Source organism: Prunus persica, chromosome G4 (genome assembly GCF_000346465.2).
Source record: "Prunus persica cultivar Lovell chromosome G4, Prunus_persica_NCBIv2, whole genome shotgun sequence".
Classification (NCBI taxonomy): domain Eukaryota; kingdom Viridiplantae; phylum Streptophyta; class Magnoliopsida; order Rosales; family Rosaceae; genus Prunus; species Prunus persica.
The window spans coordinates 10,917,497-10,938,284 of NC_034012.1; the positions used below are offsets into that span (position 1 = coordinate 10,917,497).

Sequence of the window (20,788 nt, forward strand, 5' to 3'; positions counted from 1 at the left end):
GACAGGTCCTTGTGTCAAATGAAGAAGTTGCCAACTGAGTTGAATTTGGTCTAAATCGAACATCAGTAATTATCAAGGAGTGCCCCTCTGGTGTGCTTTCAGTTTGCAGTGTTGCCATATTCCCGACAACAACCTACTGACATGAAAAAACGAAAGAAAATCATTCACATCATTCCTTTTCTCATTAATATTGAAATTTGGATAACTTAGGATTATCTAGTTGTTTGAATCAATTGAAGTCACTAATTTGTTGAATTCCAAAGTAAAAGTTTCAGACCATCTCAAAATAGCATCAATCTAAAACGAGTTCTGTTACAATTATCAGATAAGAAGTACCTAAACCCAATCAGTAAATCAATTACTTAGCTTACAACAAGACTTGAACCTGGGCTCTACCCCTTCCCCATCCAACCCCAATGCCACCTGAGTTGGATCATGGGCATTTGATAAATCAACAATTGTTTTGCACCATTTCTCAAACCTTCTGATTATTTGATTATGGATAAGGCAAAATCAAACAGGGTCAATTTGAGTTTGCGCAACTATAGCACCATGGAAGAATCAGGAACACCACAGATTCTCTACTTATATATATCAGTTCTTCTCCTATGCGGACGTTATTATCGTGCGGATGCCATTGTAAACAGTGAGGAAAGGAGGGAGGGGTGAACCTTGGTTTCCAGGGTTGAACAAATTAAAGAGAAGCAGGACTACATAACCTCTTCTTCAGGGTTGGTGCTGGGAAGGTCATTGTTCATCAGCTCAAAGCCACTCCTTGGTTTCCATAAATTAGGGTGAACCTTGGGAGTTGCGTGCATTCAATCAATATCATCAGAATCAATTGACCATCGCTCTGATTTCAATTTCAAAAGGAAAGAGAGGAGAAATCTAACAAGCAGTAAGATTTTTTTTATTTTACCTCCTGTTTTTTAGCTGGCATGTATGTTTGGTGACTTAATGCATTATAGAATGCAGTAATAGTTATTCGTATAGAATGCAGGCTCAGAGTTAGAGTTTATAAGAAATTATGATTCTTTGCTGTGTTAATAAAATATTAACCATCTTTATTCATAATTTTGTCTTTTGGCAATATAGGATTTTCTTAATTGAAAATAGGCCCCTCTGTAGTTGAGGTGTTGGTAGTCAGTTTATGTGACTTCTGATCTCATGAGTTTGATAAGAGTAGAAATTGCCCTGCGTTGCTAACGCCGGTTACGAGAAGTTAATCCTATAGACCAAAGAAATAGTGTTTGAGGTTTAGCAAGATTTAATTTTGAATCTGGTTATTTCTTCTAAATCCTTTGATTGGCTTTTCGATGCAATTAGTCGTATGGCATACAGTTCATATTCAAATTACATAGGTATTTTATACAAGTATATACATTTGGAATTATATGAACTTGTCTACAAAACAAATATTTGAAGCGGATTTTGGGATCCTTTTGGATAAACAAATATACAAACTGATATTTGGTGCAACCTTAATGGAGACTTGAGAATAAACTTTGAGTTAAAAGTGGTGGGACTAATGTGATATGATGATGAACCGAAATCAGTAATGGAATTTTAATACTGACCTGATCTGTAAAGAGCCAAATGTATGTAATAACTTAGGAATGCCGCAGCCATTTGACAACCAAAACAAATAAGCTAATGTTTTGTTAGATGCATCCATGGACATTGTCTTTTGCTGATTTCATTTACTTTTTGCCTTGCTTTACTTGCCAAATTGTTCGATATTTACATCTGATTTGCAAGTTAATCACATGATGTATGCATTTTGCAGCTTCAGCAGTAGGACCTTTCTACAAGGAGATCCGTTTCTTGGAATTTTCAGGACTCTTGATCTTTCATCCCCTCTGCTGGTTACGATGATGGTTCGTTTTCTCTATGCAAAGGAGAATTTGCAAGGCATACAAAAACACAGCAGCACAATGATGTGCCATGCTCAGTTTTGTTTTGGCGAGGATGGTAGAGTGCCCATGTGAAAAGTTTGACACAACAGGTTCCTTATGCGACAACACATATAATGGTGGAATTGTGTCCATGCCAATAGCAACTATACCGTCATCCCGGGAGTGAAAAGCAAGACATGTTGCCGCAGGTGGCGGTGGCATGACTTTCTTCATCCTCTGCATTTTTACACAACAAATTTTTATGAGTACAATGAGTTAGATCATGAGAAATTTGCAAATAGAACCTAAGCATATTGACAAACAAGTTTTGGGAAGTTTTGGCTGGGAATAGAAAATTTCAAGAATACTATTTGTGTTGGGTTTACCTTAAATGTTGTCATGTCAAAAATGGAGATCATCCCTCCTGTTGCTGATATGAGATATGAATCATTCTTGGACAAATCAAAGCAGGACATAGAGTCTTCAAGGTTGGTGCTGGGAAGGTCATTGTTCATCAGCTCTAAGCCACTCCTTGGTTTCCATAAATTAGGGTGAACCTTGGGAGTTGCCTGCATTCAATCAATATCATCATAATCAAATGACCAACTGTCGCTTCGGTTTCAATTCGAAAGGAAAGTGAGGAGAAATCTAGTAGAAAAGAATTATAAGCATGTCACTCTTTACCACTCCACTGGATTTAAGATCCTGTGGCCATTTCCAGAGAAAATGAATGCCATTTGATGCTAACACCAAAATGGCATCACCTCCATTTGTGTACAACAGCATTGGTATAATGAGAAGCTACCAAAACATTTTAATGGCGAAATCTGAAACTTAAATATTAGATATTCCCATGCTTATATGCTCCCAGTGCATAGGCAGAGAAAAACTATAAATCAGTCTCAGAATTGAGAGACCTCATATTGAATTAGGGTAAACTACCGAATTGCTCCCTGAACTTGTACATAATTATCAATTTACCCCCTGACCTTTTTTTTTGCAAATTAAGGGCTCATATAAATTTTATTCTCAATATTACCCATGCCGTTTAAATTATCAACATTTCATTAAATTTTCTGTTAACTCATTACAAAGGGTTATTCGCTGCAGTGGTCCTTCAACTATACCCGAAGTTACATTTTGGTCACTGATTTCAATTATTAGTTGCAGAGGTCACTCAAGTAGATGTTTTGTTGCACCAGTAGTCCTTTCGTCAAGTCTGTGACTTTTTCCGTTTAAAATGATGACGTGGCAAGCATCTCACAGATTCTTGATGGGCAAATATGACTTTTCAGTTAATTAAAACGAATATTTTGCTTTTGAAGAGAACGACAGTTGCACAGAAATGGCAATCTGAGCAAAATGGAAAAATCGTGAAGGTGTAGGGTTTTCAAATCGAGAGGTATTTGACTTCGATTTTTGGGGGATTTTGGAACATTATCTCAACATTATGCTTTAATGGACTAAGTAGCAAAGGATTTTGAGTTTTTTAAATTAAAAAAAAAGCGACAAAGTACAGACCTAGGATTTCAGTTTCGTAAAAATCACAGAGAAAAGTGTCGGGTATACTGTGTGTGGAGGCTTCTTCAAATGGAAACAATTTTTCGGTGGTATGGAGAACCCCCCAAGTATGGTAAGTTACTATAACCTAAATATTCCTTCTTCATTTTATATTGGTTTATATTCTGTTTGCAAATGTGTGGTCCTCTTGTTGACAATGAAGTTTTGGCTTTAAGGTTTAAAATAATGTAAGTTGGAGTCTTTATTGTTGTTTGTGGTCCCATTTTTGTCAGTTTGTCATGGAAGTGATTTCACACTTGCACATGCCTGCACCTATTTTGTCTTCATTGTCATGGAAAAAAATGTAAGCATACCTTTGTGTAATGTGGTAGATAAAGCAGAGCCGTGTACCCTTGAACTCCACCACTTCGGTATGTTGGAGAATGGAGTGTATAAGGGAGGCAAAGTATGCTATGTTGACAACTATATTCATGACTATTTGTCATTATTGGATTTACAGAAAATTGGGATAGATCTTGGATACAAAGTTGATAAAACGCAAAGGGTTACAAACTTAAAAGTTTACTGTAAAGGGCATGCAAAAAGTGGTCGGCATGTTGTGAATAAGGTTGTAAATGATAGTTGTGTTCCAGGGTTGGTTGGGAGCATTTCATCAGATCAGGTATTAGTGTTGTATTACCATGATCCTACTCATAACAACGAGCTAGAGAGTGAAGATGAAGAGCAAGAACAACATAGTGAAGATGTTGGCAATGAAGAGGAAGAGCAGGAAAAAGAGGATGTTATTGTTGACAGTGATTATGAATTAAGTGAAGAAGAAAATGGTAATCAAGAGGCTTCATCAAGAGCACAAGATGTTTACGATGCACCAAATGTTGAATATGCACAATATTTTGAAGAGATGAATGAAATGCCTCTTAATGAAGCTACATGGGAGATATTAGATGATGATGAAGATAGTGATCAACTTCCTTCTGATGGTGATAGCTCTGATGGTAAGGAAGATGGTCAAAAAAAGACAAGCAAGAGGAAATGGAAGATGCCAAATTTTAAACAGTTTAGGAAAGAAACTGATTTGAGAAATCCAGAGTTTAGAATCAGAATGCAATTGTGCAAGGGAGGAATGTTAAAGATGAACTCAAGGAAGCTATTAGGGAGTATGCAATTGTGCAAGGGAGGAATGTTAAATTGGTGAAGAATGATAATAAAAGGATTCAAGCAAAGTGTGTAGGTCACACGAAATGCCCTTTTATTCTATTTGCTTCCAAGATAGACAGAGATGAGCAGACATTTGCCATAAAGACTCTCTCCTTAAAGCACGAGTGTACTAGAGTGGACAAACTTAAATATACTAATTCAAGGTGGCTGTCAAAAAGGTTTGTTGACAATATTAGCAAAAATCTTGAGTGGGATGTAGGGGCATTCCAGTCTGAGGTATTGAAAAAGTACCATATGAATGTTTCAAGGCATCAGATTTATACAGCAAAGAGCTTGTCCAAGGTGATCATTGAAGGAAGCTATGTGGAGCAATATGCGAGGCTATGGGACTATGCAGAAGAATTGAAGAAGGCTAATAAAGGCAGCACTGTGATTATAAAGAATAAGATGAAGGGTGAGGTACTTGTGTTTGAAAGAATTTATGTAAGTTTGGAAGCTTGTAAGAGGGGATTTTTGGCAGGATGTAGACCTCTCATTGGTGTAGATGGATGCCATTTATAGGGACCTTACATAGGGCAAGTTTTAACAACCATTGGTGTTGATGGGAATAATGGAATGTACCCAGTTGCTTATGCTATTGTAGAGGTGGAATCAAAAAGTAGTTGGATTTGGTTCCTTGAACTTTTGATTGAAGACTTAAAAATTGAGAATGGGAAAGCTTGGGTGTTTATAAGTGACAAGCAAAAAGGTCTAAGACCTGCAATTGAGACATTACTTCTAACAGCTGAGCATAGAATATGTGTTAGGCATCTCTACAACAACTTCAGGACAGATCATGCTAGCCTTGCATTGAAATCATTCTCTGGGTGCGGCAAGAGCAACTACCATTCCTTAGTATGAAGCAGAAATGGACAAGATGAAAGAGCAAGATGAAGAGGCGTGGAAGTGGGTTATGAAAAGACCAGCCAAAAATTGGAGTATATCTCATTTTGAGCCACATTCTAAGTGTGATCTTTGTTGAACAACCTCTGTGAATCCTTTAACTCTTGCATTTTAGATTCAAGAGACAATCTTAACATGTCTGGAACGGATTAGAGTTTATATCATGTTAAGGATGACTAATAGAAGGATTGCTGGTACAGTTTGGAGACATCCAGTTGGGCCTAGGATTTTCAAGATCATTGAGAAGAACAAGTTGGGAGCTAGTCAATGCATTCCTAGATTGGTAGGTGAGAGAAAATACCAAGTGAGCAATATGTATGGGGGAGAGTATGTAGTGGATCTAAAAGCCAAGACTTGCTCTTGTAGAAGATGGGATTTGTGTGGGATCCCATGTTCTCATGCTATTTCTTGTATCTTTCAAAAGGAGGCAAATGTGTTTGATTACGCACATGACTGTTATAAGAAAGAAGCCTATCTAAGTTCATATGAACCTATGGTACACCCAATACCATCCATGGACCAGTGGCAGAGAACTAATTGGCCTCCAATTAAGCCTCATCCATATAAGAAGTAGCCTGGAAGACCCAAGAAATCAAGGAACAAAGAACCATCTGAGGTTGAAGTACCTGTTCCAGTTCCTCCAAACCCTTTGCCCCTATGTTACAATCCACCACTTACTAAGTTGAGAAGAATTTATGTAAAGATAAGATGCTCTATTTGTGGCCATGAGGGACATAATAAGACACGGCATGCCAACCAAGGGGCAGCACATGTATTTGGGTTATATTTTCTTTAGTTTAATTTCCTTTTGTTATTATTTACTTTAATTAGTTTTTTGTTTTTGTTTTTGTAGGCCCTTCCTAATCAGCCCAACCAAGGAACATTTGGCTCTTCTACAGTCCAAGGGGCAGCTCAAGTATTTAAGTTACAATCTTTGTAGTTTAATTTCTTTTTGTTCTTTAGGCCCAACCAAGGAACATTTAACCCTTCTTTTTGTTATTGTTTAGTTTATTTAGTTTATTTTTGTTTTTTAGGCCCAACCTAATCAGCCCAACCCAACTAGAGGCAGAGGGAGAGGTAGATGTACTACTACAGGAAGAGGGAGAGGAAATGGGAGAGGACAAATGCCAAATGGAAGAGGAAATGTAAGTGACTACTCTGTCATGCTACTTTGGTTGGTTAATTTGGTTCAAATTTAATTCCTGTACTTTGATTAGTTAATACGGTTCCATTTTATTTTAGGTTGGAAATAGGACAACAAAAATGCCAAACAAGCCATCATCATCACAACCACTCCCATCATCATCATCATCATCACAACCACTCTTTTACACTGGAGCTACATCATCATCATCATCATCATCATCATCACAACCACCCGACATTGCTGACATAAAGAGATTCAAGTTTCCTACCAAGAAGCTTAGACCATGGATGTTTTGAAGAGAACTAGGAGGATGTCTTTTTTGAAGTAGTTGGATGTATTTTGTCAACATGTTAGATGTGTTTTATGAATGGTTTATTAGATGTGTTTTTTAAGTCATTGGGCTGAAACTTAGTGTGGTTGTTTGTAAGGGATGTTTAGTATTTGGTACATTTTTAGAACCTAAACTGGGTTTATGTTCATTTATCTTTATGCTTCTGATTCATTTAGAACCTGATTTGATACATTTTGAAACCTGTAACTGGGTGTTATATATGCTGAAGAAATTGTTTTATATTTCTCACACCTATTGATTAACACCCACTACTATTTGTCCAGCATTTCTATATTTGTTCATATCACAATTATCCACTCATGCCTTCTCATCAACAAAATGGAAACAAATCGAATACACCAACACCAATATGTCCACCAAACTCAAACTCAAATTTCATTGCAAAATGAACTACATATCGGTTATATTTCCACCTAATTGATCATAAGCTTTTTAGAGTTTCCACCAGGAAATGTCAACCAATTGCTCAAGATACAGAGCATCATCATAATCACCAAAAACCCAATACCCAATGACAGAAATGAAACCCCCCAAATCTGATTCTCTCTTGGTCGTTAGCCTATTCTTTTCTCTTCCAACAGTCTTTACTGCTTGCCTAATTCTCCAACTTTGTACTCCAATTCCTTTTTTTCTCTCTCCCCCATTTTCAGCTTATCTTTCACTTCTTTCTTCTGTTTTTCTATTAACTTTAGGTCCTCTTCCATTTCTCTCATTCTTCTCAGGAACCCATGAATTAGTTCTTTTCCTCTTGCACAGGTCGGTGCGTCCAGCCAGTCCCAATGATGCTCATTTCCTCTGTTTCTCTGCAAAGTACATTTTCTCACATCAAAGCTAAACCCATCAATCAACAAAATAAAATTTCACAGATTAACTTACTTGACTCATCTCACAAGCCTAAATCTTCTCCCAGGATTTAAATCAGTCCATGAAGTCCAGGTTTTGATATATCCCCCGCACCTGCATAGTTTCCTTGCACGGGGGCTCTGATTTGTTGACGAAGAAGAAATCTGCGACATTTTTGCACATGCATTGTATGGCCTTCCCAGATTTCCTTTGAATTTCCAAAACTTTCAACACATCTACTGTTTTTATGTGGATTTCTTCGAATATAAATGGGAATTGGGGATTTATTTGGCCCCAGATTTGACATTTTTATTAGGAAGTTACTTTAGATGGGAGGTTGGGCATTGTAGACTTGAAAAGACAAATTTGCCTATGAAATTGACACCACGTTAGACAGACTTGACGAAATGACTACTGGTGCAACAAAACACCTATTTGAGTGACCTTTGCAACTAATAACTGAATTCAATAACCAAAATGTAACTTCGGGTATAGTTAAGGGACCATTGCTGCGAATAACCCTAAAATAAAAGGGTAAATTACTCAAATGATCCTCAAACTTATACTCGATTTATATTTTGGTCCCTCAATTAAATTATTCGTTCAAATAGTCAATCAACTCTATATTATTCGCTCCATTGGTCCTACCGTTACATTCTGTCAATATTTCCGTTAAATATGAGGGCAAATTGGTCATTATTTACCTTAAAATTTGGTTAAATCTAACAAAAAATTAGACGGTATGACTATTGGAGCGAATAATATAGAGTTGATGGACCATTGAATTAATAATTTAGTTGAGGAACTAAAATATAAATTAGGTATAAGTTTAAGGACCATTTGAGTAATTTACTCAAAATAAAAAAGAAAACAAAGGCCCTCTCACTGGCTTTGGTCTCTCGCTCTCTCTGAAAATAAACTTCGGAGAAACCAGCATGTGGCAACTTTGCTGAAGCGGCATTTCGTTCCTAACTTCTCATTTCTCTTTTCCTCCGTCTCTTCGGTCTCGGCACCCGCCACCAAACGCTCTCTCTCTCTCTCTCTCTCTCTCTCTCTCTCTCTCTCTCTCTCTCTCTCAAACGAGTAAGATTTCATTTGTATGCGTTTATGTTTCAAATTGTCATGCCATTTTGCTAATTGTTGATTATTGATTTCTATTCTGACATGCTATGACAAATGGGTTTCCTTACCAATTCAATTTTTTATATGATAAAATTCTATTTGTATCTGCTTTTCTAGGTTTTTAGTGAATTGTACATCTTTGCTAGGCATTTTCACAAACACATAAAAAGCTACATATTTCTGGGCCAGAGAAACTTTTAGGTTTAGTGGTCATGTGCAATTAATATCTGAATTGACAAGAGAGAAAGAAGTAGAATCTGAATAGGTGTTTCCAATTTCTTTGATTGAGAATAACTGATACAAACTGCAGTGGCCCTTAATTATACAAGCTTGTCTTTAGATTTCAGCTTACTACACTTGTTGTAAAAAAAATAAGAAACCAAGTCATCGATTAAGGGTTTTGATTGGAAATTTTCAACCGGTCTTGCTAATACAATACGAATTAGTACTGAGAAGCGTGTGCCCATCACTCCAGCAGTAGCACCCAAGATAAAGTATAGGGTCCAACTACAACTATATTAGCCAAATATGCATACAACTGAATCATAACCAATTGTAATAGGCTTGGATCAGCCGCTGTCTAGTGCACTACTCCTTTGGTAGTATATAATGAATGAGCATATGAGTTAAGGAATAGTTGCTAAGATTGTTGCCTCTTTGGTCGCTGAGCTTCAAATTGTATGATAATGTTGAAACTTGATGTTAATCAGGAACTTTTGCATTTGAAGTTTCTTGTATTAGATTATCCAATAAGCAATGAGGTTTAGTATCCAATATGTTGTCATACTAAAGCAGTCTAATTGGGTTTGGCAGCAAGGTATGGGAGCCAGAGGAGTTATTGGGGATAGATGGTCCATGAGGATTCTATGGGCCTGTGCAATTGGAAGTGCTGCCAGTATGAGTTCTTGACCTTTTCTTTCATAGGTTCTTGATTCAAATAGCATACTTAATTGCCAAGTCAATGTTTCATAAGGAAAATGCTTGGTCTACTCTAAGTTTTACAATACTTTTGGCTTACAAACTAAAACACTAATAGTATATATTCCACACATAAACACAATATCTTACCTCTGTGAGTTTAGCGAGGCATGGTGTGCGGCTACATCCATTTGTGAACTAAGATGTAGGGTTGCTCAAATTTCAAACCAAACCCATGGATTCAATTCAATCCAACAAATTTTAGTTGCCTTTTGTAATTCTCAATTGGATTGGATGGGAAATAGATTACCCAATAATAACTAGATTCTATCCTCTAAACTGATTTTTTTTTTACAGGTGAGTACCCTTAATGAATTGTGGTATAAATAACACCATGTTTTATGTAATTGTTGCTTATGTACATTTGTCTTTGTTTCAAATACTTGGCACCTCCTTAGTTTGCTGATGGTGTTTGTTACTTGTGCTTAGGCCTATACATGGTTGCTGCGGAAAGGCAAGCACAGAACAGGCAACGAATGTTGGCTGAAGAGTTAAAGGCCATGGAGGCAGAATCAGGCAATGGCGAGGTCGTTTGACTGTTGATAAATTATAGGCAATAACTACTTTAGAGCTTTCCAGATTTCCCAAGTTGGCTTCATTATCATGTTGGCCATTGTGAGGATTATGTTAAACTGTTTTGTCTGCTGTTTCCATTACAATTCTGGTTTTCAGAGGATGATAATGCATAAGTGGTTGCAGAGATTGGTCTGTGCACAGGAAGGTATATACGTTCAAGAATGACTAATATTTTGGTGACAAATTATCCAGTGTCTGACATTTCTTATGTGATCTATGCACGCACATTGGCAAGATTTTCATCTCATCTCATTAGTTTTTATCTAAAAACTGCTCGGATGGTTTTACTCGAAACAACCCACTCACTTTGATGCAAAATTATCACTGTTTTTAATACTTGAAGGTCTGCCATTGTTGCAAGGGGAGGCTATTTAACATTTGATAAATTTAGTAGTAAAGAAAGCTCATTCTATTGAGAGAGCTACTAGAAGTTGTCTTGGCTTATCCAAAATACAGTAAATAATGTTTCTGCTTATCTTTACTTTGATGAAGCAAGCTCCATTTAATAGGGTATAATGAGAAGTATTTTTATTCAATAATATATGAAAAATATGTAAATTTTACCAGCATTGTTTTCTTAAAATATTTAGCTTTGAGAAGTGAGCAGAAAACACAAGTATTTTTTAATAATACGTACTTACATGTATAATACGCGAATTTACTAACTAGGTCTTACAAATGGGATTTGGATGCTTACCCGGTGGTTTATTTGTAAAAAGGCTGTGTATGTTATTGTAATGCAATATTTGGGCTAAAAGAGAAATCCCTTCTTGCGAAGTCCTGTGCCTGCACGTATGATGCGGCTCATGAAACATCACAGACCTAATGGCCAGAGTTACAATTTTTGATCCAGCACCAAATTAAAGTTGGCTGTAAACATGATTTTGGACAACTTAAGGTAATTTGATATAACCAATCTGAAAATCTAAAATCTTTTCAAAATATCAACACCAACAAGTTTCATTCCTTGACCTCATGCTGTATAATATTTGGTAACAAAGTAATTTGACATGCCTTGTCTTGGGTATTTACAAGATCTTGGTAATGTTAAAACCCTATTTGATTTACTTATGAAAGAAAAGCAGGCAGAAAAGCTGAGAACAAGGTTGATTGTTGTGGTAATACTCTTCTCACACAAGGTTCATGACTCCGGACTTAAGCAACTAACAAACCGCCAGTGCAGGTCTTTTGGTGCTTCCAAGTTTCCGTCTTCCACAAACAACTACCTTCAGAGCTAGCTAGCCTCACTAGATGTATATATAAATCCATGCAAATTAATTAGAACCAAACAAAAACCAAGATATTTGACAAAGATGACAATACCAAAATGTGCCTGCAGCATTGGTTTGCTGGTGATTCTGTGCTTAATTAGCTTGAGCAATGCCCACAAGGTCATTAAATTTGAGGCCCCTGCTGGGGTCAATCGAAAGATGATGGGCCAAGATAAGCCAGTGGGTCAAGGGTTTGGCTCAGGTGTAGGCATTGGCACTGGGACTGGGACAGGTGTAGGCATTGGCAAGGGCATTGGCTCAGGTGGCAATGGTGTAGGAATTGAGGAGGGGTATGGTATTGGCACTGGTTCTGGTTATGGTGAAGGCACTGGTATGGGCATTGGGAGAGGCTCTGGAAATGGTGGATATGGAGAAGGCAGAGGAATTGGTATTGGGACTGGGGATGGAGGATATGGGGAAGGTAGAGGAGTTGGTATTGGGACTGGAAGTGGTGGATATGGGCCTGGAAATGGCCCGTGGGCCTCGGGACCCGGGTACGGAAACAGCGGTGGTAGTGGGTTTGGGTCCGGAGTCGGCATCGGTACTGGGTCTGGTGGGTATGGAAACAATTGCGGTGGGGGTTGTAATCCGGGCTGTGAGTGCCCTGGTGCTTGTTTCCAATCTGGCCAGCCCAATAGGCTCACTTATAACAAGCCCACTCAGCATGAGAAGATGACGCCTACCAAGATGGGTGCAGGAGAGCCTATAACACCAAATATACCACCAGCACTAGGTTCATCACCACCAGATTCACCAGATTCATCAACCAAGACAGCAAATGAAGCCCACCATCACTCTGCTGCAGCGCTTCATAACTAGATATTCATGTAGTCTAAAGAAGCTCCCAACTGCAGAGCTTCATGTCTGTCAATTAAAGCTTCAGAAAATAACATGCTATTCTAATAAAATCTACGCAGTCTACCATGTTTTTCTAGTTGAATTTACTACAATCATATAAGATCCAGCAGACATTTGCCTCTTTTTCTAAAACTGCTATTATCAAAAAGATGCTTACGAAAATTCATCCAAACGGGTAGTTTTGATCAAGTCATCAGCTTAATAAGTAACACTAGCAAGATACCTCAATGTCAAATACATTTGAACATTAATAGCAAGCTTCATTAATGTTACTGCCCAACTGAACAACTAACTATCATGGATCAGTAGCCAGTACCATCCGTGAGTTGACATTTACTAAACTTTATGTCTCTATTACAGGAAATGTTTACATTCTAACTACTGCAATATCTTGTCACACACGTTACATCTCGTGAGTATCCTATGACCTCTAACCCTTTCAAGTATTTTTCAGATTGCATACAGAGGGAAACAAAATCTACACAATTCCCTTTTCTAATACTTTCTTATTCAATTTGATCCCAAATTCATTGTCACATGCTTTTCTTCATCATGATTGTAGTCATTCCTTCATTACCTTCTGCTTGGCATTGAAGTGGATCTTGGAATACTCTCGGTATGAATAGTCAATGTAACTGGTGAAGAAACAGAAACAGAAGCCGATGGTCGAAGAAGGGGTGTGCCCACCCTACTTGAGTTTTCATTAGCAGCTAGGCAAGGACTGGTCATAGAACTAGGAACTGGTTGCAACTCAATTCCATTGTGTGTATTAGCATCAATTGCAGGATTATCGAGCCTTTCATGATCATCTTCCTCAAGTGACATTACTGTGCTTGTGTCTGTGTGTATCGTTGACTCATCATTGTATATGCCTAGCCTTCTTTTCCTCCTAGCTGCCTTTCCCCACCCATGAATTGTTTCTCTTATCCTTTGTGGAATTAGTGCCGCCTTATAATTTGTTCCCATCTAAAAATAAATATAAAATATAAATATTGTTAGAAAACGACTCTGTATTTTTTATGCATAATATATGTATATCTGGTTGTACCTGAGTAACCAAGGCATACAGCGGCAAGGTGCTGTAGCTGCACAGGAACTGCCCGGCAAACCTATAAGATAATTGACAGTAATATAAGACCCGTGATTGACAACAGTGAAGAGTGTCATAACCAGTAAAATTGTTTGCTTACCCTACAATCAGCCTTAAATAGACGAGCAAATGATTTCGGATAAAGCAAGAATTATACCCAAATTGCCACTGTAATCAAATAACCAAGAGATTTTGTTAATCTTAAATGATCCTACGCTGTTTCAAATGAAGTTTTGTTGGCCTTAAATGATTGAATAAGTTGTTTCCAACTTCCAAGACTCCACAATGAGTAACAATCTAGTCATGGAAAAGGAATTACCCAAAACCAAAAGAATGAAGCCAGTTCAAATGCATTCTGCAAAATCAGAATAGATAAAATAAAGAAAAGAAAAACAAAGGTATATTAGTTCTAGCATTGTGATATGTGATACAAGTAATTAAAGAACATAATGATACAATAAAACAAGACATGCCCGGCATCACGATAACCATTGCAAACCTGGAACAAACTAAAATGGATCAATGATAACAAAAGTTCAGGCTTCTTGAACCAGAAAAGATCATCCCGAGGCCTCAACTTTGCTCCTGGGTAGGATCCAGTTATACCAGCATTCTCCAATGCTAGGGTTGCAATAACATGCTGCAGCTTCATTCCCACAAGAAGAACTAGCTGCACATGAACAGACAATCAAATTAAAGTAACATAATAAACACACGACTGTGTAACAGATTTGAGACAAGTTTATTTACAGAAAATTCACTACTCTTATAGCTCCACTCTCTGGATATAACATCTTTATGTGTGATGTGTTTCTTTTGCAGTCATCGTCCATTGGTAGTTATACTTCTCCTCAAAAGAGAAGGTCACAAGTTCAAATCCCCTCCCCCAAATGTCATAACTGATATAAGGAAGAGGTGTGATGTGTATTTTTACAAGCGTCTGTTTGACAATGCAAATTTTTGCTAGTATCTTAGAGATCATTCATTTTTAGTAAATAGGTGAAAACTAAAACCGAATGAAAGAAAATAATAATCTACACTTACAGCAATTGGGATGATTGCAATCCAGAAATAGAGATTCGACCCTGTAATAGGTTACAGAAAGCAGTCACATTTTAGAGTTTTCAAGACCAATAATCATCTTATCATGCACCAACTGGCAGTTAGAATGACAAAATAATGAAACATGCAAGCTATAATTATCATTTAAAAGGTGATGAAACCTTAATATCCTTTTGAGAGTGAATATTTAAATTAAAAAAATCCCTTTGTTTTGTAGCATATTCACGCTAGAACGAACAAGTACCAATTTCACGCATTTCATTTTCAGTTCTATCTCGTACCTTTTATATTAAACAGCATGAAAGCAACAACAAATCCCCAGAGTGGGCCACTGCAATTGATTAAAGAAGAGGCATTTTAGCTATTGATTCTCAGTGGAATTCAACTATCCAAACCGGCAATAACATCCAATAAGGACTTTCAGCACACATTCATGCCTAGTATTAAACGACAACTTATAAGAGAAACGACAACTAATAAGAGAGACGACACCACTGTATGTGCACAAATACAAACAATACATTGTTATGGTCATGGTAACCAAAAATACTGCTCATTTACTATTTCCATTCTTAATTGAAGAAATTAATTTCTTACCTCACACCAACAATCCTTTGGAATTCCTCTTCCATAGACCGAATCATATAGCTGTGAAAATCATATTTTGGTGAAAGGTTGTGATTCTGCCATGAATAAAAGAAAGGAGTAAAAATTCATTCAACAGTAGTTAAAATTGGCATTACTAACACATTATCAGCAACGTACTTATAATGTTAAATTACCTGAACATACATACAATAGGTGGAAACAAGAACAGGAACCAATCTCAGAGCATACAACATCTAAACAATTTCTACCAAAAATCTAAGAGATCACTGAAGGAATGGGGTTTATCATAAATAAAAATTATTGAAATAAATACAGAAGCTCAGTTACCAGGCATACTATGTAAACATGATGTAATTGACACTAGTAAATTTGAAGGCGTAATAGTGAAAACCATATCATTAAGGGCTAATACATAATATTATACTGAGTAAAAAATAAATAAAAGAAAAACCAAAATGTGGAAGACTCGTTCTACTCTTCTGATGAATGAAAATACTCGATACCATGATGAAACCCTTGCGGAGTGTTAAGTAGTCAGCACGAACCACTGAACGCCCAAATTGCCGGAAGAAACATGTCTGTATGACAAAGCATTCAACTATAAAAAGCCTTGAATTAAAGCAGCTATCTCCTAATAGCAAGAAACACACAAAGAAAACTCAATAATAACTAGTGGAGTCTATGACGATCTAAAGTACGTTCCACACCAAAATTAAACTGTGTTTTAGCCCTTTAAGCTTTGTAATTTAAAACAACACAAAGAAGAATGGAGGTACCTAAGTAATTTAAGTAACAAAAATAGAGTTGCACCTACCACCCACATGAAGAAGTTATTCCTGACCAGAGGATTTGATGGATTTACAAAGCTAGACTGCCTTCGCATTGTCAACTGGCGTGTGATTTCTGTTACAGAGTATATCTACAGTCATCTCACAGGTAACTTAAAAATCTAGATCACATGGCTCATAAAAGTGGGGACCAATAAGCTGATCTATGCATAATTCTAACCAATGCCACATCAGAGTTTACCAGTCAATGAACCATGCCGGTCCATGTGAGCCTCATTCTCCCATGCTCTCCAGCTGTGAATCTGGTCACAATATTACAATGTCAAACAGTAATCCATGAAAAATTGCAATGCAATGTTATATTCTCATCTTCTCTTTCAGTAAATACCCACTATCGTCATACACATAACATATCAGTACACTAGATGGAAGTAATAATTAAAGATCAATGAACTTCACTTAAACTAGATAGAATTGAAGAGACAAAGGCTGATATAGATGTGCCTGTGTGTATATACATATGTAGAGAAGTACAAGGCCTGCGAAACGAAACTCTAGATTCACACCTAAGGTTGTGGCTACAGGTGCTAATTACACCTAGAACAAAGAATCCAAGCCTTCTTCTAGGTAATAGCAGTCATAACTTCTCTATTCTTGAACTAATAGCGTGAAAGCAACTTAAAAAATGTACACCTTACGTCAAAGAATTTCAATTCACTGATTTTAATTTCCAGAATTTATAGTTGAAATTTATTTTTCTGCCTTTACTTCAATAAAGAAGACTAACCCATTTGTTTTAGAGTATGAGTAGACACATTCTTACTCAGGGAAAATGGTAAGGTCAGAAGGGCCACCAGAAGATATTCAGATAGCTTATTAGTAGTAAGTTGCTCAAAGTTGCTGTATCCGTTGTCCAGAAGAAAAATAATTCAATGATAAATGGTAGGTTTCACCACTGTACCTAATAAGATCTGGATGAAAAAGAAGAAGTAGAAATATGAAGAAAATTCTAACCTTCACTATTGCCAACAACATCGTTAAGCAACTGTAGGATATATGTGTTATTGCCATGACAAAGATGAAGCGGTGCAACTGCTCAAGACCTTGATATGAAACAAATGGTTCATAACCCTGTACAAATAAACAAATTTCAATTTTAACCAAGATTGTTTGCCAAGGCATCACTATAGTTCATGAAAAATAGGAGGGAAAAGAGAGAAGAAGAAGTCTAAAGTAGTTTCCTTGAGCATTAAAATCATACTCAACAGTTGTACTTCATTTCATTTCAGTTTCCAGGAACCTAGTGAATACATGAGTCATGAACAAGAATTTATAGGAAATAAGAAAAGCAAAAATGTACCAAACTAGAATTTTAGCTTAATTGTTATACATGAATGAGTGACGCACCTCTTTACAGGAATTATGATTCAAGCCATTTAACATTCTCCTAAATGAGTGAGGCAGAACAGAAAACATCAACAGCTTCCGTTCCTGGGACGAATTATTTTCAATTTCTTCATCAATTTCAGACCTCGAGCATGGAGAAAAACTGCTATTGTAGAATTTTGATGGAATGCAAATATTGGCTATCATGCTTGAGGTAGCCGTCAAAAGAAGAGAGATAAACCCAAGCAGCATCAACTCTGGCGGCAGCAGGACAAAACATTAAAGCTTAGAAATATAAAATATAATATGAAATTGTTAGTTAAATGGCTTGATAGAAACACATCAAAAAGAACTTTTTGGATAGTTGAGGGAGGTTGTAAGCAGAGTATTAGGTTTAATACCTTCCTTCATTTTCTCCACAGCTTCAAGCAAGGGCTTACGATTAGTTTTCCGCAACCACTGAAACAACAAGGGAACATAACCACTGAAGATTACACAAAATATGTCACCTGGTCTTCCCTAATTCCACTTAAGTAACATTTAAGAGAAACTCATGAAAACTGCTTAGAGTATCACTTACATAACTTAATCGATGGATAGAGCGCTCCACAAGCAGAGAAACAGCAACAAAAATTGTCAAAACAGTAGCAACAGACCATGTTGGAGTCAAGGCCAAAGATCGCATTTCTTGTGTATCTCCCTCCATTCTGAATTATTCTCCTACTCAAATATTTTTGCCTAAGGCTAGCACATAGAACTTCATAAAGGGTACGATCAAAAATATTGCCCCTTAAATGTTAAACGGAACCAAGTTTACAACAGCACACCAAAACTATACCAACCACACACACCTACATAATATGAACAGAAAGTCCTAATGTTCTGATCTCTAACCACACCAATGACATTCACAAGGAAAATACAAAAGATGGGTACTCTGCATTTCTAACATTTAAGCTCAAATTCACTGCCAGCTAATCACAAATGTATGAACCACAAAAGGGTCTGTGAAGAACACTTTCAATTTTCCAAAATCAGAAGACAAAACAAAAATCAACTTCAATACCCTCTCTTATTGGGTATTACAAGATGGAGTTGCAGTAATATAAGCAAGCGGATCTTGCTTGGAACCCCCCAATGTCAGTTGCCTTCTTAGGTAAACCTGACAAGAAATGAACTGGCTTCTTCTCAGTGCATTAATGTCAATCAAAGTACCTCTATAACTATTTTTACTCTTCTACTTGCAATCAAAGGAAAATTTTCTGAAGAGAGTAATAAATCCTCAACAAAGCTTCTCACTCCTCTGAAGATTACTCACTCTCTCTAGTCTCTTCTGACCAAAAACCGCAACCTTTTCCTCAAACCCTTGAGGCCCTTACCCTTCCTTCCTGCTTAATTTTCAAGATCAGAGAGCCCAAAAGAAAACAACTTTTTTTACCACATTTTGCTTGGATCTCATTCTACACGCAAAACAGGGCAGATTCAAGGATTACATAGCCACTGCAGATGTAAAGTTGCAGAACCCAAAATGTGAAACCCAAAACTCTCTCTTTGTTTCTCAGTGGTTCCCCTGTAAATATAATTTTCTTGGGTTCATAAAAGGAAACCAAAAATGGCGAAAAGAAAGAAACTTTCTTTTTTCTTTTTGGAGGGTGCAGGGGTAAGTTCCCAGGGCTTTTATACTTTAATGGACAACGTAGTTTAAACCAAAAACAAAAGAGCGTGGGCCTTCGCCAGAAGAGATCTCACTTCTGAGTGCTTTGTTTTTCTTTTTGTCTTTTAACGAAGTTGAGAAAAGATTTATGTGTGTTGCCCAGCTATTTTTGTCGAATAATGTTATGTCACATTTAAGTGATTAAATGTGTATTATTATTATTTGATATAGCAAAATACTATTATTTCCGTATTAAAATGTGAATCATCCAAGACGTCTAGAATGGTATTGCAGATGGTTAGTTTGACTGCTATGTCGTTTTCTCCGCACTGATGGCAGATTTGCTTTGTTGACAGCTTTTGACGCTCTGCAAAAAAAAACTGCATTTTTTATCAAATAATTTTTAAAAATAGATACATAAAGGGCAAAATGGTATTTGGAGTTGTGAGTGATGCGTGGAAGGACAATTAGATGATGGGAGCCATTTGCTTCAAAAATTAGTTGAAGTTAGTCCAAATTCCATGTGGCCTCTTTTATTAAAACAATGACGTTTCAATATCCCAAATTATTCAAGTCTGTGATAGGTTTGCACTTTACAGATACCTCCCTTATTCTTGGTTGGCTGAAATTTTTAAGCAATTAGTCATGAACAGCGGATAATATTGGTATCTATATGCAATGCATGATGTCAATGCTTGCGTTTGCAACAGGTTAATCACATGCATTATGGTCATAATAAACATGAGCAATGAATCTAAGCTAGACAAAACCGCAATAATTTTTTCTCATCTATGTTAAACAATACTGATTAAGTAAAATAAAATAATTTATCAAAAAGAGTGCCACGAGTCATGACAGATGTATGCACAGGAAATCAAATTTTACACGTGGCTTTTATAGGAGAGAAGCCGTTTAATTTATTTTTTCTTCTAGATTTTGAGTTATGACAAGCTGATAAGTGGAGATGGTGAATATAGTTATTTATGCATACATAGATAATTTTGAACTGTTAATTGAAGTAAGTTTACAGTCTATTTAACCCGTTTAAATGTATACATTTGATGTAGTAACAGATGTAAAGAAAAATCGATACACTTAAGCTTATGGCCTCCGATTATTAATCAATACTTATCAAAATTGCATTCGAATATAAATATAGTAGTAAAACCGTTATACATTTTTGAAAAAAAGTCACTCATTTAAATCTAGTATTTTTGTAGGTAATAGTTTACTCAATACATCGAAATATGACTTTGCGAAGGTTTGATCATTTTGCTAGGCATAAGTCACTCCGACTCGAGATTATGGACATACCTTAGTGTTGGTAGTGAGAATAACCAATTTCCCCACTAAACTTTTTCAAAAACAAAAAAAGATTTGATCACTTTTGACAAAATCCTATGAAAAGAAGATAAGACGGCAGCTAGTCGTATTGTATATTCACTTTCCAAAACTGCCCCCCATGGGGCATGATCAAGGAGGGATTGGCGCCAAGTCAAGCCACTGAATCTGAATTCTAACAACCGTATTTATTAA

At 36.7% G+C, this 20,788-nt stretch overlaps 3 protein-coding genes across 5 annotated transcripts; 2 read left to right on the forward strand and 1 right to left on the reverse strand.

The window, feature by feature from the left end:
• Window positions 8,739-10,765, forward strand: LOC109948426. 2 transcript variants are annotated; one of them, XM_020561328.1, is made up of 3 exons: window positions 8,739-8,941; window positions 9,794-9,875; window positions 10,388-10,765. In XM_020561328.1, the coding sequence occupies exons 2-3, from the start codon at window positions 9,800-9,802 to the stop codon at window positions 10,492-10,494; spliced, it is 183 nt and encodes a 60-aa protein (XP_020416917.1). In that variant the 5' UTR covers window positions 8,739-8,941; window positions 9,794-9,799; the 3' UTR covers window positions 10,495-10,765. The 2 variants fall into 2 exon arrangements, with proteins under 2 accessions (XP_020416917.1, XP_020416918.1); XM_020561329.1 differs by having other exon boundaries at window positions 9,798-9,875.
• Window positions 11,848-12,624, forward strand: LOC109948610 (keratin-associated protein 6-2-like). Its single transcript, XM_020562272.1, has one exon. It carries the CDS (start codon window positions 11,848-11,850, stop codon window positions 12,622-12,624), a length of 777 nt encoding a protein of 258 aa, XP_020417861.1.
• On the reverse strand, window positions 12,859-18,304 carry LOC18780773 (MLO-like protein 11). Of its 2 annotated transcripts, none has more exons than XM_007213951.2 (15): window positions 18,179-18,304; window positions 18,000-18,057; window positions 17,620-17,855; window positions 17,227-17,343; window positions 16,454-16,514; window positions 16,239-16,327; window positions 15,928-16,002; window positions 15,413-15,498; window positions 15,097-15,146; window positions 14,798-14,838; window positions 14,253-14,423; window positions 14,073-14,108; window positions 13,854-13,921; window positions 13,712-13,772; window positions 12,859-13,629 (listed from the first exon to the last, which is right to left on the reverse strand). In XM_007213951.2, exons 1-15 carry the CDS (start codon window positions 18,302-18,304, stop codon window positions 13,237-13,239), a joined length of 1,668 nt encoding a protein of 555 aa, XP_007214013.1. In that variant the 3' UTR covers window positions 12,859-13,236. The 2 variants fall into 2 exon arrangements, with proteins under 2 accessions (XP_007214013.1, XP_020418602.1); XM_020563013.1 differs by having other exon boundaries at window positions 13,237-13,629; window positions 18,000-18,082; window positions 18,179-18,271.